This window comes from Dreissena polymorpha, chromosome 3 (genome assembly GCF_020536995.1).
Source record: "Dreissena polymorpha isolate Duluth1 chromosome 3, UMN_Dpol_1.0, whole genome shotgun sequence".
Classification (NCBI taxonomy): domain Eukaryota; kingdom Metazoa; phylum Mollusca; class Bivalvia; order Myida; family Dreissenidae; genus Dreissena; species Dreissena polymorpha.
Window position 1 is genome coordinate 122,475,541 of NC_068357.1, and position 20,667 is coordinate 122,496,207.

The following is a 20,667-nucleotide window of genomic DNA, read 5'->3' on the forward strand; positions in this document are numbered from 1 at the left end:
CTGTTGCCATTTTGAAAGATCACAATATAAACGATTCTTATTCAGTTAACACCCATGACATATTCTCGTTGTGCTCGGAGAGCGGAGCTACCGGTATTTTCTGTTTGATGTTGCTGCCCAATCGTAGCACTGTGGATACTCAACATTGTCGCCAAATAGTATGGTTACGGTAACACTTTTTATTGCAACATTGCAACATAGCATGCCAGCTTAACTTTATTGAAAAGGTGCATTGATGTTAGAGACCAAGTGAAGTCGTAGCAGCAAATTGTTGGACAAAACGTACTTAACCTGTGGATAGAAATTTCCAGCCGAACCTGTCAATTGTTATTCATATTGAATTATAAAGCTTACCAATAAAATAAAACTGGATTATAAAGCTTACCAATAAAATAAAACACGTGAATGGTTAATTCAAGAAGTGACAACTGTCTACTGGTCGATTGTTGATGTTAATATATGAAATGATAACAAACACTATATAGGTCAGATTATGTTTTGTGTAATTTAAACAACTGAATACAAAAATGTCTTTTGATTTCTGTATATAAACATTGTTACATACAAATCAAGATTACAACATGAAAACACAAAAGGACAAGTACAATGTACATTAATACAGTTTTTAAAACTGATTAACATTTGAACTCGATTTAATTGCTGTTTGAATGTGGTAAGGTGGTCAGCATTTTTAAAGCTTATATAAATACAAAACAAACATAAACAGGACTGAGCAAATGATTTTTAATAAAATTAAACACATACATTTACAAAAAGTCTTTCCATGTCAGGGTTCTTTAAATTGTTCAATGCAAAAAATTAAATTGCTAAAAAAATACTGAATATTTCAAAAATCTGTACAAACAATATCCACAATATAATAAGTGTTGATTCAGTGTTCAATCAGTGTGTACAATATGAAAAGATAACATATATGTCGCGAAAAGGTTGTAAAACACAACAATCAACTAGCAGCAAATAGGCAAATATCTGAAATTAATTACAATTCTACTATTGTTCATGGTTTTCTCAGTTGAATTCACGATCGCAAGAAAAATTACAAAATTGTGACAAAATCTATTCTATAACAGTAAAGTACATTATTATACACATCAAGGAATGGTTAGAAACACTCTGACAACACGGAATGATTAAACTGCCTTCAGTGGTGGTAAACCGTTAAAGGGAGATTACATTTGTATACGATTTTTATAAGTGTTAAATTGTAATATACATGTATTGATAAAATATGTTACAATAACACAAAAAAGGCAAGAAAAATTATACATTGAAGACGAATTTCATAAAATTCAGCTAAGACAAATTACCGCCTTGAGCAGATTGTGACGAAGACATGTCGTACATATTTTCCTACAATAACCGAAGCATATTAGGGTCATAGTTAGTGTCCATGTGTCGTACGAGTATATATTGTTGCAGGAATAAAAAATGAACCGTTCAATTAAGATTCTTAACTTTTATTTTAATTTATCTTGAAATATATGTATAATATAGAGGATATTTGTTGGATTCGGTGGATTATCGATTTTAATTCACGAGTGATCATAGAAAATAATATTTTCACGAGATGAGCAGCCACGAGTGAAAATATATATTTTCTATGATCACTCGTGAATTAAAATCATTCCACCAAATCCAATAAATTTTCTTTTTATTTTATGTTTTTTTTCACAGTTTATATACATTGTTAAAGAGTTTAACTAAAGAATTTCGCGGAAATAATGACGTCATTTTTTCACAGTAAACAGTGAAAATTATCGATAATTTTCACTGATAATTTTCACTATTTGAAACAGTGAAATTATCAGTTTTAATTTACTGATATTTCTCTATAAACCACTGGAAAGCATTAAATAAAAGTTTTTTACACATTTTATATAAATTCATAAATATTTGACGAAATCGTATAATCTCCCTGTAACAGTAGAATGGTTTTATCATGAAATGGATAATGAATAAATGAATGAATGTACTGGATATTTATAATAAAAACACGGAATTATTGTTAGCTGGGTCCACAATCCAGAAATGCATACTTTCATGTTTAAATAATGGTTTACTTACCATATTTGTAGTAATCACATTCATTAACAAACATCTTAACTTTTCAATATAACTGAAAAAAGTTTGAAAGGGGACTTAATTCGTCTAAATATTATGTTGATTAATGTTTTCCTTGAGGTTGAAATCTTGAGGATGGGAACAACAGTTATTGAAATTCCAAACTCGTAAATGATTATCTTGTCTTGTTTTGTAGTAAGTATTAACAAACCTTAAACTGAGAATAAAAAGAGGCATAACTCTGTCAAAATACATGATTAAGTTTTATCATGAATATTTTTATTTAATACATGTGTTAATGAGAAAGTAATATTGCATGTTTCAAACAAATACCACACATACCCCTGGTAGTTTTTTTCAACTAGTTTTTGCTTTGTTTTCCAATAAAACTGTAACATTTAAAAAAAATAAAAATAAACTAAGCCTTTAAGAATAAATCCCAAATGGGAATAACTGTGTAAAATTACAATAATCAGTTATGAAATATGTGCCACATGATGTTAAGTGATTACAAAGCTATAGTGTAAGTGAATAACATGAGATGTTTTGCATAGAAACTGGAAAATTTCTGTTTATTTTGATTTTCAAATTTTCAATCAAATCATAAACAAATAATGGAATCAGGCAACAATAAGTTTGAGCAGATTTTTAATTTGATTGAACTTTTTAACAAAATATCTTTTTCAAATATTGTTAGAATTTAATTAAATAATACAAAAATTGTCTTGACACAAGAATAATAAAATGCTAAAATGTTCCATAGACAATATCATTATTATAATACCAGGGTTTCCTTAAAATAAAAAAATTAAGAGTGAAAACTGACTTGCAGCTTTGATTTGTTTGAATTGGTCTCATATTTTTCTTCTTGTTTTTTTTTTCATTATTTTTTTAATTCAAACACAGAACAACTACCGGTAAGATTCAAACATATTTCCACAAATTTAAGAGTCAAATTAAACCCCAATGAACTTTAATCCTCAATTTGTTCAATTTTTGAATATTTGATATTTAGTTTTGAAACTCTTTCTGTAAGAAAAAACTTTCGACTGAATGCAAAAATCACGACAACAAAAATAATTAATGAGAAAGCTAGAACAATAACAGTAAAAATAGGCGCTGGATAGGGGGCATTCTTCAGGACGGAGGGATCTAAGTTCACATCAAGTCTCCAAACATCATTCAGATAACCATCTTGGCCATTAGCATCATGCCCTACACCTCCAAACAAATAAAAGTACCACTTGTCTATGGGCATATCTGACTTAGTGTCCATCCACACAACAGACTCACATCTTGATCCAGGATGAGCCTCCTTGGATTTCTTTCCTTGTTCATCAAACACACCTTTCTCATCAGCCTTGTTAGACCCACCCTTCCATGTCCAAGTCAATTTCGCAGTATCAAATAACCACACATCTGAAAGCAGCTCAGAGTGTCCACTAATGGACTCTAGGGATTGGTCCACCCCATCTCCTCCAAACATCCACAGGTTGCCATGGATATCAACCCAGGCCGAAGATTTTCTGCGACAGCCTGGTAGGTTTTTCTTATCTGCAGTCCCTAAGTTCCCATATGCTCCAGGGATTGAGCATTTGTCTCTTGATCCTGAAAGATAGTTCCACATGTCTGCTTTCACATCATACAACCACATGTCGTTCACATACCCTAGAGGGAGATGTTTTCTTCTAGCATTGTCTGCTCTGGTGTTTCCACCAAACATGTAATATTTCCCCTCATTCACCCATGTCATGGCTCCAGATCTCCCATTGGGGTAGTTCAGGAGAGACACAAAGTCCCCATTCTTTGGCAAGGAGCTGGACAGCTTTGATGTACTCCAGGTCAGTGTCATCAGATCCAGCCACCACAGATCATGATGCAGTGTGCTGTTGTCGCCAAACCCTCCAAACACAGTAAACCTGTTACCAGGTACACACCATGAAGCCATATCACCTCTCGCGCTTGGCAGCAATGATATGTTTCCAGGAGAGCCCATCATGGAGTAAAAATCGTGCAAGGTATACCACTTACTTTCAACAAAATAAAAGACCCAAGTGTCCCCAAGTGGAATATCGTCATCACCTATGGAGCTAAGATTATCTGTGCTTTTCCCTAGCCCTCCAAACAAGACCATGTAGCCTCTGTCCACTCCACACGCCGCTGCCAGATGTCGTGGGGGTGGAGCATCAGTTGTGCTCCCATTATGTTCTAGCTTCCACTTGCCCTCTTTGTACTGCCAAAGGTCATTCTTTACTTCTGGTCTGCTGTGTTCAACGTGGCTTTCTCCCCCAAACATCCAGAGAACCTGATGAAATGAATCTAAATCAGTTTAAACTAGAACTTGTCACAACAGTGTCAAAGACCATAAATGCCAGATGTTGTAATATACAGCAACTTGTAACAAGAGCAACACATAACGGGTGCCATGCTCGGCTACGGGTGCTTGTCAGAATATTTTGTTTAGAGGTCACAATGACCTTGAGCTTTGACCAAGTGACCCCAAAATGAGTGTGGCGTGTAGAACTCATCAAGGTGCATCTACATATGAAGTTTCAAAGTTGTAGGTGGAAGCACTTAGATTTTAGAGCCAATGTTAAAGTTTTATATTAGAGGTTACAGTGACCTTGACCTTTGACCTAGTGACCCAAAAATGGGTGTGGCATGTAGAACTCATCTAGGTGCTACTATATATTAAGTTTCAAAGTTGTAGGTGGAAGCACTTTGATTTTAGAGCCTATGTTAAAGTTTTATATTAGAGGTCACAGTGACATTGACCTTTGACCTAGTGATCCAAAAATGGGTGTGGCGTGTAGAACTCATCAGGGTGCATCTACACATGAAGTTTCAAAGTTGTAGGTGGAAGCACATTGATTTTAGAGCCAATGTTAAGGTTTTAGCAGGACGCGGACGGCGGACGACAAGCTGGCTTTGACAATACCTAGGGTTTTCTCCAAAAACGCCGCGCTAAAAATGAAATGCGAGACACTGGGGCAGGGCAAGCTGTTATACATGGGGCCTTTAACTCAAATTTGTAGAGAACCACAATACATGTACAATGTAACACATTATACATTTAACCTTTTGCTTTAGTGGTTTCACAGAAAAAAAATCCTACAAAAGTCTTCATGTACAGTGTTGTATATTAATTAATTTGACTCCATGGGTTTAGCCAGTTATGACCCCAGGGTCATGATTTAATGCAATAAAGTACAGGCCCAATATACAATGTTACCAAATATAACATACATGTGTATCTGGTCCCAGGTTAACAAAGCAATCTAAAATTTTAAAATGCATGTGGCAATGATTTAAATGTGTATAATTTTTTTTAAGTGCGGTGTTCCCAAATAAAATATCAATTTCAAAAATGAAAATCAACATCAACAAACTTAAAACTATTTAGGGCATCCAAATTACAAGCCATATTAAATCAAATCAATTTCATTAAAATCAATTTTCAGTGCCACCAAATTTAAAATTAATTTTAGATGTCAATGATAAGTTTTGTGAACATGAGGCTTGGATGGTTTTGATGGTGTTGTTTCAGAGCTATATATTCTTTCTAATGAAGTATTTATCAACAATAATAGTATAACAAAGATTCCAAGTTGAAAATGAGATTTTTAAGGTAATATTATTAAAATCATACATGCAAAACTTCAAAAGGAACATCGCTTGTAAGTTTGAATGTTGTACATCTAAATATTAAGGAGCAAGGCTGTAGAGCAGTTTGTGTCTTTGGACAGACAGGCGGCAAGACAAATTTTGATAGTAGGGATTTTGAGTACAACACTAAGCTAAACAAGAGCACCGCATAACTTGTGCCACACTCAGCTGCGAAAGCTTGTCAGAAATTTTTTTTTTTTTTTTTTTTAGAGGTCACAGTGACCTTGACCTTTGACCTAGTGACCCAAAATGGGTGTGGCGTGTAGAACTCATCAAGGTGCATCTACATATGAAGTTTCAAAGTTGTAGGTGGAAGCACTTTGATTTAAGAGGCAATGTTAAGGTTTTTGTTAAAGTTTTATATTAGAGGTCACAGTGACCTTGACCTTGACCTAGTGACCCAAAAATGGGTGTGGCATGTAGAACTCATCAAGGTGCAACTACATATGAAGTTTCAAAGTTGTAGGTGGAAGCACTTTGATTTTAGAGCCAATGTTAAGGTTTTAGCATGACGCCTACGGCGGACGAGCTGGCTATGACAATAGCTCGGGTTTTCTCTGAAAACAGCCTCGCTAAAAATCAGGAAAAGACATCATCAAAAACAGATGGGCCGTGGTGTAGTGGAAATGTTGTCCGCCTAGCGACTGGGAGGTCATGGGTTCGATCCCCACTGTGGGAGCGTTCTGAAGAAGATCTCCCCCACAGACACCAAGTACTGGTTCTAGTCCCAGAAAATGGACTCGAGAGTGTTTCAAATAATCCTTAGGCTTTTGATGCAATCCAGCTAAAATTAATAGGACTGGTTTAGACTAAAAACAACACATTTTACAGAGATAACTACCCTGAATGATAATGAAATGCGTGTGAGGAAACATAAAAATTACGTTTTGTCATGTCACTCATTAACAATGCAAAAATAAATTTTATACATGAGCATATTTATCAAAGAGCAGACATTTGTAAAATATTTATGCTACCCAACTAGCAGCTACAAATTTGTTGTGATTTATCTTAAATATGAACAGGAAATAATATATTAAGGTTTATTTTCTCTCAAGACTACTCAGCATACTACTAGATTTAATGATTCTCTATATACATGTAAGTGTCAACTAAAAGTTTTCCAACAGAACATGCACATGTGGACTTAAACTTGCTGCTTGACCCAACAGTTCATGCATATGTGAACTTAAACTTGCTGCTTGACCCAACAGTTCATGCATATGTGAACTTAAACTTGCTGTTTGACCCAACAGTTCATGCATATGTGAACTTAAACTTGCTGTTTGACCCAACAGTTCATGCATATGTGAACTTAAACTTGCTGTTTGACCCAACAGTTCTTGCATATGTGGACTTAAACTTGCTGCTTGACCCAACAGTTCATGCATATGTGAACTTAAACTTGCTGTTTGACCCAACAGTTCATGCATATGTGAACTTAAACTTGCTGTTTGACCCAACAGTTCATGCATATGTGAACTTGAACTTGCTGTTTGACCCAACAGTTCATGCATATGTGAACTTGAACTTGCTGTTTGACCCAACAGTTCATGCATATGTGAACTTAAACTTGCTGTTTGACCCAACAGTTCATGCATATGTGAACTTAAACTTGCTGTTTGACCCAACAGTTCATGCATATGTGAACTTAAACTTGCTGTTTGACCCAACAGTTCATGCATATGTGGACTTAAACTTGCTGTTTGACCCAAAAGTACATGCATATGTGGACTTAAACTTGCTGTTTGACCTCACAGTTCATGCATATGTGGACTTTAACATGCTGCTTGGGACATAAACTTGCTGCTTGACCCAACAGTACATGCATATGTGGACTTAAACTTGCTGTTTGACCTCACAGTACATGCAAATGTGGACATAATTTTGTTGCTTGACCTCACAGTACATGCATGTGTGGACTTAAACATGCTGCTTGGGACATAAACTTGCTGCTTGACCTCACAGTATATGTATATGTGGACTTAAACTTGCTGCTTGACCTCACAGTATATGTATATGTGGACTTAAACTTGCTGCTTGACCCCACAGCATGTCTTGCATATGTGAACTTAAACTAACTGCTTGACCTTGCAGTACGTCATGCATATGTGGACTTAAACTTGCTGCTTGACCCCACAGTACATGCATATGTGGACTTAAACTTGCTGCTTGACCTCACAGTATATGTATATGTGGACTTAAACTTGCTGCTTGACCTCACAGTATATGTATATGTGGACTTAAACTTGCTGCTTGACCCCACAGTACATGCATATGTGGACTTAAACTAGCTGCTTGACCTCGCAGTACGTCATGCATATGCGGACTTAAACTTGCTGCTTGACCCCACAGTTCATGCATATGTGGACTTAAACTAGCTGCTTGACCTCGCAGTACGTCATGCATATGTGGACTTAAACTTGCTGCTTGACCCCACAGTACATACATATGTGGACTTAAACTAGCTGCTTGACCTCGCAGTATGTCATGCATATGTGGACTTAAACTTGCTGCTTGACCCCACAGTATGTCATGCATATGTGGACTTAAACTTGCTGCTTGACCCCACAGTACATGCATATGTGGACTTAAACTTGCTGCTTGACCCCACAGTATGTCATGCATATGTTGACTTAAACTTGCTGCTTGACCCCACAGTACATGCATATGTGGACTTACACTAGCTGCTTGACCCGAGATTGATAAGCCTTTTTATCAACCGAACAACTGAAGTAATATGGATTATCATAGTTGAAAGCATTCTCTAGATATCTGTCAGATACAAAAATGAAAATGGTCTATACAGAGAGAAGTTTTATGTCACAATCGAATTCACCTTAACCTGCTCAATTAAAAGCTTATCCTTTCCTTCAGAATAATATTTCATTATTTTAAAACATGTTCAAGGGCAAAATATTAGAAAGCCCTGGTCAAAAAGTAGTAGCAGTATTACAATCTTCGTTTATAAATGAATATGTTCATGAAGTACTGGCTTACTTATGCGCACAATCAATAAAGGGACTGCTTAGTACTTAAATTCTCATATAAGTATGAAAATGTTGAGAAATTTCAAACTTTTCATCCAAACCATTTTGGTATAACTACAATAACTGTACATGTAGGATATTAAAAAAAAATATTGAATAATTTATAACATCAGATTTTGTGTGTGATACCTGTTGGTCTTTTTGTTGCCAGAAGGCTGCCCCACTTCTAGCAGATGGTTGGTCTGTGGTCTGGACACCATTTCCTGTCTGTTGTCCTGACAACCACGTCCAGGATATGTCTGAGATATTAAAATAATTTAGCACTTAAATAAAAATGGAGAAAATAACAGTATCATTAAATTAACCATAACTCATTCAACTGGCATTACCATCATTGTTTGAACTTTTTTAACTTCTACAATATTTGGCTGCATGGTAACCTTATCCTAAACTGTATAGTGTGAAAAACATAATAAAGGACAATATGCATCCTTATTCTTAACTGTATAGTGTGAAAAACATAATAAAGCAGAATATGCATAGTATTATTAATAATCTGATTATACACAGATCCACTAACATACATATCATGTTGGTCTTTTTCCAATTTAAGGAAACAGTTCTAAAATGTTTTACTATGCGAGTAAACTGAACTACCATATGAAAACACTGGTTTGCGTTACACACACTCACTGCGAAAAATTCTAATGAATATTAATAATTTTTATCTTAAAATGTAGTCTTCATCGTCAATTGACACATGCATTTAATTATTCCATAATAACTATATGAAGTCTGTTGTTAATTTTATTTTATTTGTATTTTTCGCCATACATCATAGTTTCTTCTGTGATTTTCAGCAATCTTGGACAATGACCTATCATTAGGCCTGCACAATTGTGATACATTGACTATCTTCGGTGTCTTAAGCAATACATACGGAATATTATTTTATACCTGTTTAATGCTTTTAACAAAATACAGGTTGTATCAATCGTTGAAATAAAAAATCCTGTATAACGCTACTTGCTGTTTCCAATTCCGTATTACCATACTAGCCGGACTACTTTGACCCATTTAATGACGTCACATTACACGTACAGAAAAAAGAAATATTTTATTTTACGAAATATATTACGTAGTACATTGTGTGACATCATTTCTGTGACGAAACACAATAGTTTTATCTTAACTCTCTGGAATATAAGGACATGTCGGACGTGGTGTTTTTTAACAGTAAACTATGTGTTAAAAACGTATTTTGGAGTGTGTGTTTATCATTCATAAATGTATATTTCGATAGGAATACAATAAAATAGTGTGGTTCAAAACTAAGTTTTGATAAAGACATGGAAGATAGAAGTGGAAGTGCATATCGTTTAAACGTTTTTGTTATAAACATCGGATAAGAGTTGTCAACTTAATTGTTATAAAAATTGGATTAACAATGGCATTAAGGTAAGCGTGTCGGAAACCTGTGTTTTCCCGTTTCGAATGTTTACACGTTAATTTACATAAACTGTATTCATACGCGTCTTAAATAAACTATGGCGTACCGTTTTAGCCATTGTTTTGTCAGTTTTGTTAAAGTAAAAAATACATTTGTTTACTGTTTTCGTTAGTTGTTGTATATAATAAAAGGAATATTACGCTAGTCAATTGTTCCAAGAGTTTGTATCACTCTCGTGGCTTGTGCTATTTCGCATCACACTGATCGAGGCTCCGCCTCTCGTGTGATACATCATCACACAAGCCATGTCCTTAAATTCCAAAAAGTTTAGATAAAACTATTGTGTTTCGTCACAGAAATGACGTCACACGATGTACTACGTAATATATTTTGTAATATAAAATATTTCTATTTTCGTGCGTGTAATGTGACGTCATTAAATGGGTCAAAGAAGTCCGGCTAGTATGGTAATACGGAATTGGAAACAGCGAGTAGCGTAATATGAGATTTTTTATTTCAACGATTGATCCAACCTGTATTTTGTTAAAAGCATTAAACAGGTATATAATAAATGTATACATGTGTAGAGAGATGTTAATAAGAATGTACAATCTGCTACATAGCCTACATTTGTGATACGTTCGGCAAAAAACTCCACATTCTCCGTTTGCATATGTACTACAAAATTATCGCTGAATAATATTCATAATCTAATGGGTTTAATGGGAGATTATGGTATTTTGGGGGGAAAATTTTGAAAGTTTTTTGGAAAAAAGTTGCTTTTTGCCAGTGTGAAACAGATGAATATTTTCAGTAATATGAGGCAACAAAATCAGTTAATTTAATTACCAGGAAGGCACTTGCTTTGTGGATGATGGGGCTTAAGTCCAATCAATTATCATAGTTTGTACTGGCATACAGTTAAAAAGACCCTAAGATATGTCTTTCTGTGAACAATATGATTTAATTTGGGGCAAGTTTTTATCTACCAAATGTTGTTGTTTTTTAATTAAATATTTATGTATGGTACTGTCACCTTTTATTGGTGGAGACCTATTTCCAGTGATTTTGTAACTATTAAAAATGAAACTCTCGTTGTTACATCACATACATGTGCTCCAAATATTTTGTTTAACAACCAATACTATGATTCAAAATAAATACAAATACAACAAAATTGAGGAAAAAGTGTTTAACTGCATTTCAAATTATTACTTCAACTAAAATATTCAAAATTAATCAATATTCCATACAATTTAACATTCCCCTTCTAGAAATTTCCACATAAAGTGAAGCAGACGACCCCTAGTTGCAATAATAGTTGCTGGGAGTTGCAAGTGGTTACGTCACTTTTAATGTAAACTCTGCCGCCTGGAATCCTTTAATAGGTAAAATAACATAAATTATTTTCTTGCATGACTAACCACAAAAAGATCATAAATATATCCCTTATGCACAAATTAAAACAACTTACTTGATATTGAGTGCTCGCAGAATAATGATATTAATTCATGTTTCAAGCACATAAACGGTTCACAAAAATGTGTCAAGTATGCAATGGAAAAAGCAGAGTATCCTAAATTGAAAATATTCTTATTTATAATTTGACTAAATCTTAGAATTATCTAGGAATCCAAGGCCAAATAGATCTGTGTCTAATCAACAAATCATTTTACACTGACTATCTCCAGAACCTCTGTAAGATTGATTAAATCACCAATTCAAAACTTCAGCTGTTGGTTTGATTACAGAGTTTTCATCAACTTTTTGTTTTGAGCATTTATCCGTAAACAAAATGCAAATTGATGTTGACGGTAATGGACATTGTGTTTTTTAACATGTTTGAGCATGTTGAGTTGATTGAATTTGATTTTATAGAGAACAAGAGCTGTCACCATAGGATGACTTATGCCCCCTATAAACGCTTGGTAGAAGTTATGAGCTTTTTTCGAAACCTAAACGCAGATTTCGAAACTTAAACGTGGATCCTAAGTTCAAGGTCAAGGTCACAGGGGTCAAAATTTGTGTTTGTATCATGGAAAGGCCTTGTTCATATACACATGCATGCCAAATATGAAATTGCTATCTGAAGCGACATAGAAAATATGAGCATTTTTCGAAATCTAAACGCAAAGTGTGACGGACAGACGGACGGACAGGCCAATCACTATATGCCCTCCTTTAGGGGGCATAAAAATGTCTTAGAATATCAAAATTATTCAGAAAGTCACAAAAACTAGAGAGCGGACACCATGCTAAATCCTTGAAATGCACTAAGTGACCCCATGACCTAGTTTTTGACCCGGCAAGACCCATATTGGAACTTGAACTAGATATTGTCTTGATACAACTTCTGACCAAGTTTGGTAAAGATCGGATGAAAACTATTTGAATTAGCAGGCATCGACACTAACTGTGGTCCGGGGACCCGAGGCCCCCAGATTTTGGCGAGGACCACCAGTTCTTTCAAGCTGGGTGGTCCTCCGGGAACCCTAAATTTATAGAACCACTTTGTCTTGATTGACCATTTGAATTTTTAAAAGTGCCTCCCATTTTTAAAGAGCGGCGTATAAAAAAAAAATCGGTAAAATCTTATCCGAAAATGTACTGCGAATCGAAAGCACGCGACTGAGCATTAGCGGCCAGCGTCTGTCATCCAGGTGGAAGTAACGTACCCAGGATAGTATTTTTCATATATATATATTTTTAGGAGCCCAATATATTCAAATAAATATATAAAATCATGTTTAATGAGAAAAAAATTGACAAAGAGCCATGAACAAAAAATCCCCACCCTCGGATATTGGAATCATAACAAGGTCATTAACTAGACTTTATTATAGACCTGTCTTCGCGGGCCGCAAAAATGTCAAAAATAGCTTTAATCCAAAGCATCCCTTGATCCTCCTATGGGCCATTGGACAACCTTTAAAAACAAGTTTACTTCAAAAATATCTGTCCAGCCGTTAACTCACAGTCGGTCGAAAACCGAGCAATATTTCGAGTCCGTTTGTCAACCCGAATAAATCTTCTACAGACTTTCAAACAATATTTTTGAGTTTTTGCCCCTTAATCGATAGCTCGCGTCCTATTCATTTGAAACAACGAAGCGTGTCAAATAATGCATGCATATGCAACCACTTACCCCTAAAAACTTATTCCAAAATGTTATATTTTCTTTGCAACAACTGTTATAACTCTAAATTTGATTTACTTGAAAACGAAAGTAGCCATCGCTCTTGAACCCGGCTTATCAGTGAATTACACTGACAGAGCCAGGCACATAAATATCCAATCAACAACAACAACGATGTTTTGATAAATGTAAATAAATGAAAAATACTTATCATTCTGATTGTATTGGAATAAGTTTTAAGGGGAAGTGGTTGCATGTGAATGCATTATTTGACACGCCTCGTTGTTTTAAAGGAATAGGACGCGAGCTATCGATTAAGGGGCAAAAACTCAAAAAATATTGTTTGAAAGTCTGTAGAAGATTTATTCGGGTTGACAAACGGACTCGAAATATTGCTCGGTTTTCGACCGACTGTGAGTTAACGGCTGGACAGATTTTTTTAAAGTGAACTTTTTTTGAAAGGTTGTCCAATTGCCCATAGGAGGATCAATGGATGCTTTTGATTAAAGCTACTTTTGACATTTTTGCGGCCCGCGAAGACAGGTCTATGATAAATTCTAGTTAATGACCTTGTTATGATTCCAATATCAGAGTGTGGGGATTTTTTTTCACGGCTCTTTGTCAATTATTTCTGATTAAACATGATTTTATGTATTTATTTGAATATATTGGGCTCTTAAAAAAATTAAATAACAAAAAAATACTATCCAGGGTACGTTACTTCCACCTGTGTCTGTCAGTTGTAAATATTGATTTTCGACGATGTAAGCGACCTACAGTGCAGAGAGTATATTGAAATCACTGAAGCGTGTAAGTGTTACAAACGGTGTTTTTACTGCTATTGTCAAGTTTTATGGGGGTTATTATTGGATTATCGGATTATTAATGGCTCCTTTATGATATTGAGCCCCCAAAAAAGTAACATTGGGACAAACTGTCACAACGATCAGTAATTATAATAATTATTAGGGCCGCTATTTCTTTAATCAAAACCATAGGCGATCGGGCTGGCAAGCCAAAAGCATTTAATTTCTCCACAAAAACACATGCCGGTCTACACTTTTTTCTACAGGTATTTGTGAGCATTTCTGTTTAATAGTTCCATTATTATTATGACCTTGGACGGATATAATTTGATTAAGATACCAACAATTTCTGAAATAAAAAGTATATCGTTTGTAAAAAAAATATGCTGTATGTTATTTCAGGCAACTAGAATAGATGGTGGTAATTATCTGGGCCTTTCTGTCAGGAAATAGGCGTGATCAACTATAATTTAATTGATCGTGGAAATCATCCACCACTAACAGAAAACGTTTTAACAACAGAAGCTGATGTATGACATGTCCAAATGACCATATATAACTGTTTAACAAATTAAGTGAGATGATTTATTTTCTGATGTTTTATATTTCTTTTTCCCTTTCAAATGATGAAAATTGGTGTGATTTTGTGTTTAAATAATTAATTTTGTAACATTTAGGCAGCATACTGTTTAATACATTGAAGTTAACATTGTTATATTATTTTGGTTATCTGTGTCGTTTATCAAGTTTAAAAAAATGGTATTTATATACAAATAAAGCTTATTAAGACTTATGAAGTTATGACTTTTGAAGGTACTTATTGTTTTTTATGTAATAATATACTTTTTAAAGTGATAATATAGGCAATGACATTAATGAAGTAAGGTTTCTTTAAATGATTGTTCTTATTAATCAGGTTGGAATAATCGACAGTTTTCACGGCGCGAAAAAGTTGCAACAAGTTTTGTTGAGCCAGTGAAACCCTTAATGCGCGTAATTACCTTTTATTTCTTAAAAGTTTATAATAAGAACTTCCGAAACGCTAAGTTCTGGCGGCGAAGGGCAATGCTGAAGATGATAATGCTGAAGATGATTATGACAAGGATGACGATGCTGATGATATTGATGAAATACATGATATCAAAAGTTTACAAGACAAGGTTATGAGCTTTTAATGGGTCTGCTTTAAATGGCAACAGAATTGAATATAGGAAATAAAAATGTGTACTAGTATGCTTCTTGTACTTATTTGCCCTTACGCCGAGAGTAGCTGTGTGTTGAAACAAGAGGACTCCCTAGTTTGGGTGAGGGCCACCAAAAGTTGAAAGTAGGGTTCCCTCCGGGTACCCTGTCAAAAAAGTTAGTGTCAAGGCCTGATTAGAGAGTGGACACAAAAAGTGTGACAGACTGACAGACAGACTGAAAGATGGACAGTGCGAAAACTATATACATGTACCCCCTTTTCTTTGAAAGGGGGCATAAAAACTTGCGACTTAACTTTTTTACATTTATTTGGTCATATCAGGAAGAACTTTGAGCTCTAAGAATTTTTACAATGGGATGATGTGACTGCAAATAGGTCAATCATGAAATTCGGGAATGCTATTGAAATGTGCATGTAATGATCAGCTTTGCGTGGTTAAATATGCTGTAAATAAATAATTTTGACATAGATTTCACAATAATTTAATAATTCTTTGAAATAAAATCGTTCAGGCTTCCTGAAAAGGCCGGACCGCCAGTCTTGTCCGGCAAAATTCTTTACGGTCCGGCGGAGTTTCTCATATCACCGGTCCTTGTGACAGGCCAAAAAAATTATGACTAAATACCGAAAAGTCTAATACTTGCCAAAAGAACACAAACACCCCCATTATTCTCTCTTTTCGTGAATTTCGAGCCTTTTTGTCATTATGAACGCTTACGCGTCACTAGTCCTTAAGAGTGCTCTCCCTTTGTTGTTTTTTGAAAACGTCAATTTCATTGGTCCGACATAGTGCTGCAACAATACGCCAAAAACCGTATTGCAATATATTGTCAGTTCAAAAACCCGTATTGCAATATATCGCAATATATTGCTAACTTGTACCAAAATTATAACTTGCCAATTACCCAATAATCCCATAAATTCCAATTTTAAAGCAAATTCTGGTAAATATTTACTATAAATGTGCTCAAGAATAATAAGAAACACAAACATTTGCAAATTTTCTTAAGTATCAAATACATTTTTGCAATTGTTACTATTTAAAGATGTGATGAAATAACGTCCAACCGGGGCGTTTTTCCCACTGAACACGCGTAATTCAGCTGACGTGATGTTCCCGTTTTTATACAACACAAAATACACCCATACTTTCCATGCGACGTTCTACATGTCTGTATAATTTTCGCGCGCTTTTTATTGAGACAAAGGATAAAGCACTTTTTATTTGACGCTATAATTTTTTATTGTCGCGTTAGCATTCAAATTTGGAAGCGTGTTTCCGAAATTCGGATTACAAATAATGCTCAAATCAGAATCGAACGGATCGAATGAATGCTCCCATGTAACAACGCTACTCCGTATAATACACTTTTTAGAATGCTTTTTTTACGTAAAAAATAATTTACACTGCTTTGTTTTGTTTACCTTTTTATCATTATTTCGGATGGCTTTTCTGGACGAAATGTGAATGAATTTTTGTAAAATTTTCGTACCGGTATGATGAAAATCATATCGCAATACAATATACGGATTTCGTATTGCGATATATACCGATATACCGGTATATTGTTGCAGCCCTAGTCCGACATATTACCATCTATCCACTTACAAAGGTTGTAACAAAAAAGAATTGGGAAGCTTCCGAATTATATCGTCAGTAATTATGGGCAAAAAAAATCACTTACACGCATCGTGTACAGCTATTTTCGGTTACAACTTCTAGATTAAATAAATGAATTTCTTTGCCTTGATAAAAAACGCGCGAAAATTGGCGTGGGTGTATTTATTTGTAAATAAAATTTTGTAGCGGGTGCAACATTGAAATCATTTAATTTCCATTAACAGTTTCGTTGTAAATTTCAACTGAAGTACCAGGGTATCTCACGAATTATTCGGAAGTGACATTTCCTCTTAATAAAATGTAATTTAAACACGCTGTATCATTACTGTTACGCTGTTTCAGTTCCTTCGTTATTGAAACAATTATTGTATTGTATTTTGACTGCACACAAGTGTCGAGTACAGTTAATATTCTTGTGCAACGACCAATAAAAAACTTAATTTATATTCAGATTTCATGCAACATGTACAAGTCATTTTATGAAAATTGAGAAGAGAAAGTTACTTTTGTGAAAATAAACCAATATCTGTTTGTTTTTAAAATGTCAAACTTTTTTATATTTGCTGCCGTATGTGTACGGTATGTTGGTTGGTTCTCATTATGTTTAGCAATTCTTATGAAAATTAAAACTTTACTTTATTCTTCAGTAAACTCACGCTGTTCCGTCAGGTGAATTTTTGTCCGGACAGGCTAACTTTTCCATCAGCCTGTCTGGTTGACAGGCACTTTTTTGGACTTTTCAGGAAGCCTGATCGTTTGTTGTTGCATTGATTGCATAAGTTTAGAAATTCGGTGACTCTTTTTCTTAATTCACCGGTAACTAACGTTAATAGGCCACTAGTGAATAAACAATAATTCATGATCATCAAAAAAAGCGTAAATACAGTAAAGTATTTACATTAAATTAATTAATAAGAAAACAAAAGATTCTGTCAAAATTACCTTGACACGTGGAAACCTGTATTGCTAACAATATCTGCAGTTTATATAATACAGTTTTCATTTCTTATTTCGCCGTGTTTGGGATCAGGAAATAATATTGTTCTACCCGGTTCATCCAGCGTCCATCTTTACGGACAAACACAATTTATTTTCGTTGTGAAAACATCTCACATCGGCTACATAACACCTGACAGACGACAGTAATGGGTACGTCTAAAAATAAGAATGATATAAAAAGTATATTTGTGCAGAGTGTCAAATGCCTAAATCAATTGGTTTATAAACAACAACTTGATCGGTTTGACCACTGATTCGGGCCAAACCATAGAAATGCAGTATGTACATACCAATCAGATAAGTACAATGTACTGTACATTACAGTACAGATTAGTGCGGTAGCTCTAGTCATTTTTTAACGTTCGAAATGTTAAAAGAAGGTCTGAATAAAATAGTGTATGCACAATAATGTACTCTTATTTACGTATGTCTGGTCGTTAAAAGTCTTAATTCGTAATAGATTGGATCAGCGCCTGGATCTCCAATAAAAATTAAGATCAAACACTGAATTTAAAGTTAAACCTGGGATATTTTCCGAGATGTTTAATTGTGAGTATAATAACTATTTGTATGTGTGTGTGGTCCTTTCGCGCCCGAACTGCATAACGTGGAAACCCGGAGTCTATTTTAAGTTATATTTTTAAAGGTATTCTTTTTATGCTATAGGAGGGCTGGGATGCCCGCTGGAACCCTAATTAGTCCGGTCTAGTTACCACACAAGAAACTCACAAGCGCCGGGTTGATATTGAACCAACGTCGCCAAATATTGCTATTTCTTTTGTAATTTGAAAGTACCGGTATGTCATTAGTAAGTATAAATATTTATTCGCTTATACTCCCATCATACCGGGCTAACACTCTTAATTACTGCGTTGTACTTGCGACCTAGGACACTGTTGGATCGCAAGGGGTCTCAGGAGGTCGCAGTAGTGTCGTAAAAGACACGTCTGTTATGGCCATATTCCACTACGAAAACAAGCCCAAGATTCGCTACGATTTATCACATTTATTGAATCAGGAAGACTCGTGACAGATTACGATTCAGTTACGAAGAATCGTGGGGTTCGGTTGCGTCTTGCGAAAAGGGTCGCGACTTCACTACGATGTGTAAGAATCTACTGCGACTGTACCACGAACGATGCATATCGGTCACGACTTAGCTAGGACCTCACCGAACGCACCCATGAATTAGGCGCCAATATCTATTGATATTGATCTAAATCGCGAGAATCTTAGCGGGTTCGCAACTCACTTTGGGTGAAATTGTGAGAGTCTTGATCTAAATCACGATAATTTAAGCGGGCTCGCAACTCACTCGGGGTGAACTCGTGAGAGTCTTGACTAAGTCGTAGCTGATTCGTAGACAGATCACATGATCACCGATTTCCCGATTGAGTCGTGAATTACCTACGATTCCATCACGACGCCCAAGAACGCACTATGACGCTGTTACGAGTCAACTGCGATTAAATTCAGTCTTGGAGGTCCAGGCCAATTTTTTTAAACACGTTTTCCGGGAGCTCACGAGTTGAAGGAATCACTTACGACCAGCCCACGACTAGCTACGTATGAGTTAGGACCTTCGCCGATTGAACTCAAGAATTAGGTATAGTGCACTCTACCCTTACTAAGGGAGAGTACTTTTAGATGATTTTAAAGAGTTACTTACCATAAATAAATCGGCCATGCGTACATATTCTTTTTACTGACGAACAATCATAATTGTAATACATAAATGAGCAAATGTTTAAAAAGGTTTAACTTTAAATTATATTGCTAAGAAATTATAAGTTAAACTCAGGGCAAAAATATAATTTAGAACCATGAACAAAAGCATACTATAAATAGATGATAACGTCACTGAGTTAGTTTCGTTTGGCTGTCCCAATTTTAGCGAGTCAAGTAAATTAAGTTAAGTAGTTGTGCTGGGAAACACTCTGTGTTCTCAAATAATGCAGCCTCAGGCGTGGATACACTTCTACACACACTGTGTTAGTATCAATTAAGACCGATGTGTTCACAACGGAATTACAGCGAACTGAAAATCACTGATACATGTACACAAATATCGTGAACAGAAAGTAGGCACGTCATTTCCGGTGTTGAAATTATATTGTTACTTTTAACTTAATTTTAAAGAAAATTTAGATATAAAAAGTACGTTTTTGAACAATTTTAATCACCTATTACAACCAACTTATTATCTGCAAATAAAAAAACATTCATTTTAGCTAGGTGTTATGTAATAACTTTGAACCATTACATTCGACTGGGAGTTGTGGCGTGCTCCTGTAATCCAGCTACTTGGAGGTCAGTGTCTGGGATTGTTTGAGGGCGGGGGTTCTGCTCTCCGGCGTTCTATGTCGATCGGGCGTCCGCACTAAGCTCGGCATCAATATGGGCCTCTAGAGGGAACTCTGGGGATCCAGGTTGTCTAAGGAGGGACGTACCGGCCCAGGGTGGAAACACAGCAGGCAAAAGTTCCCGTGTCGAGCAGTAGTGGGATAGCGCCCGTGAATAGGCGTCGGTTGGTAGCCCGTCCAATATAGTGAGACCAGATACTTTTTTGTTTACTTTTTTGTTTGTTTTTATATTAATTAGATATATAATATTAACACAATTATCCATAGAAAATTAGTGGATATTGAAATCAAATGAATTAGAATTCATAAAATAAAAATGCTGTTCACCGACAGTGGACGTAATTTCTTAA

General features: G+C 35.3%; 1 protein-coding gene across 3 annotated transcripts; it reads right to left on the reverse strand.

The window, feature by feature from the left end:
- Positions 1 to 486: 486 nt before the first annotated feature.
- On the reverse strand, positions 487 to 20,016 carry LOC127871273 (uncharacterized). Of its 3 annotated transcripts, none has more exons than XM_052414029.1 (3): positions 19,794 to 20,016; positions 8,928 to 9,037; positions 487 to 4,387 (listed from the first exon to the last, which is right to left on the reverse strand). In XM_052414029.1, the coding sequence occupies exon 3, from the start codon at positions 4,376 to 4,378 to the stop codon at positions 3,056 to 3,058; it is 1,323 nt and encodes a 440-aa protein (XP_052269989.1). In that variant the 5' UTR covers positions 4,379 to 4,387; positions 8,928 to 9,037; positions 19,794 to 20,016; the 3' UTR covers positions 487 to 3,055. The 3 variants fall into 3 exon arrangements, with proteins under 3 accessions (XP_052269989.1, XP_052269988.1, XP_052269987.1); XM_052414028.1 differs by lacking the exon at positions 19,794 to 20,016 and adding an exon at positions 19,362 to 19,549; XM_052414027.1 differs by lacking the exon at positions 19,794 to 20,016 and adding an exon at positions 17,898 to 18,061.
- Positions 20,017 to 20,667: the final 651 nt, after the last annotated feature.

Excerpts from the sequence above, each read along its gene's own strand:
- LOC127871273 (XM_052414027.1), bottom strand. The coding sequence starts at position 17,958 with ATGAAAACTGTATTATATAAACTGCAGATATTGTTAGCAATACAGGTT. Across the intron at positions 9,038-17,897 it reads ACAGGTTTCCACGTGTCAAG|ACATATCCTGGACGTGGTTG; the intron begins GTAATTTTGACA and ends TTAATATCTCAG. Across the intron at positions 4,388-8,927 it reads GGCAACAAAAAGACCAACAG|GTTCTCTGGATGTTTGGGGG; the intron begins GTATCACACACA and ends TCATTTCATCAG.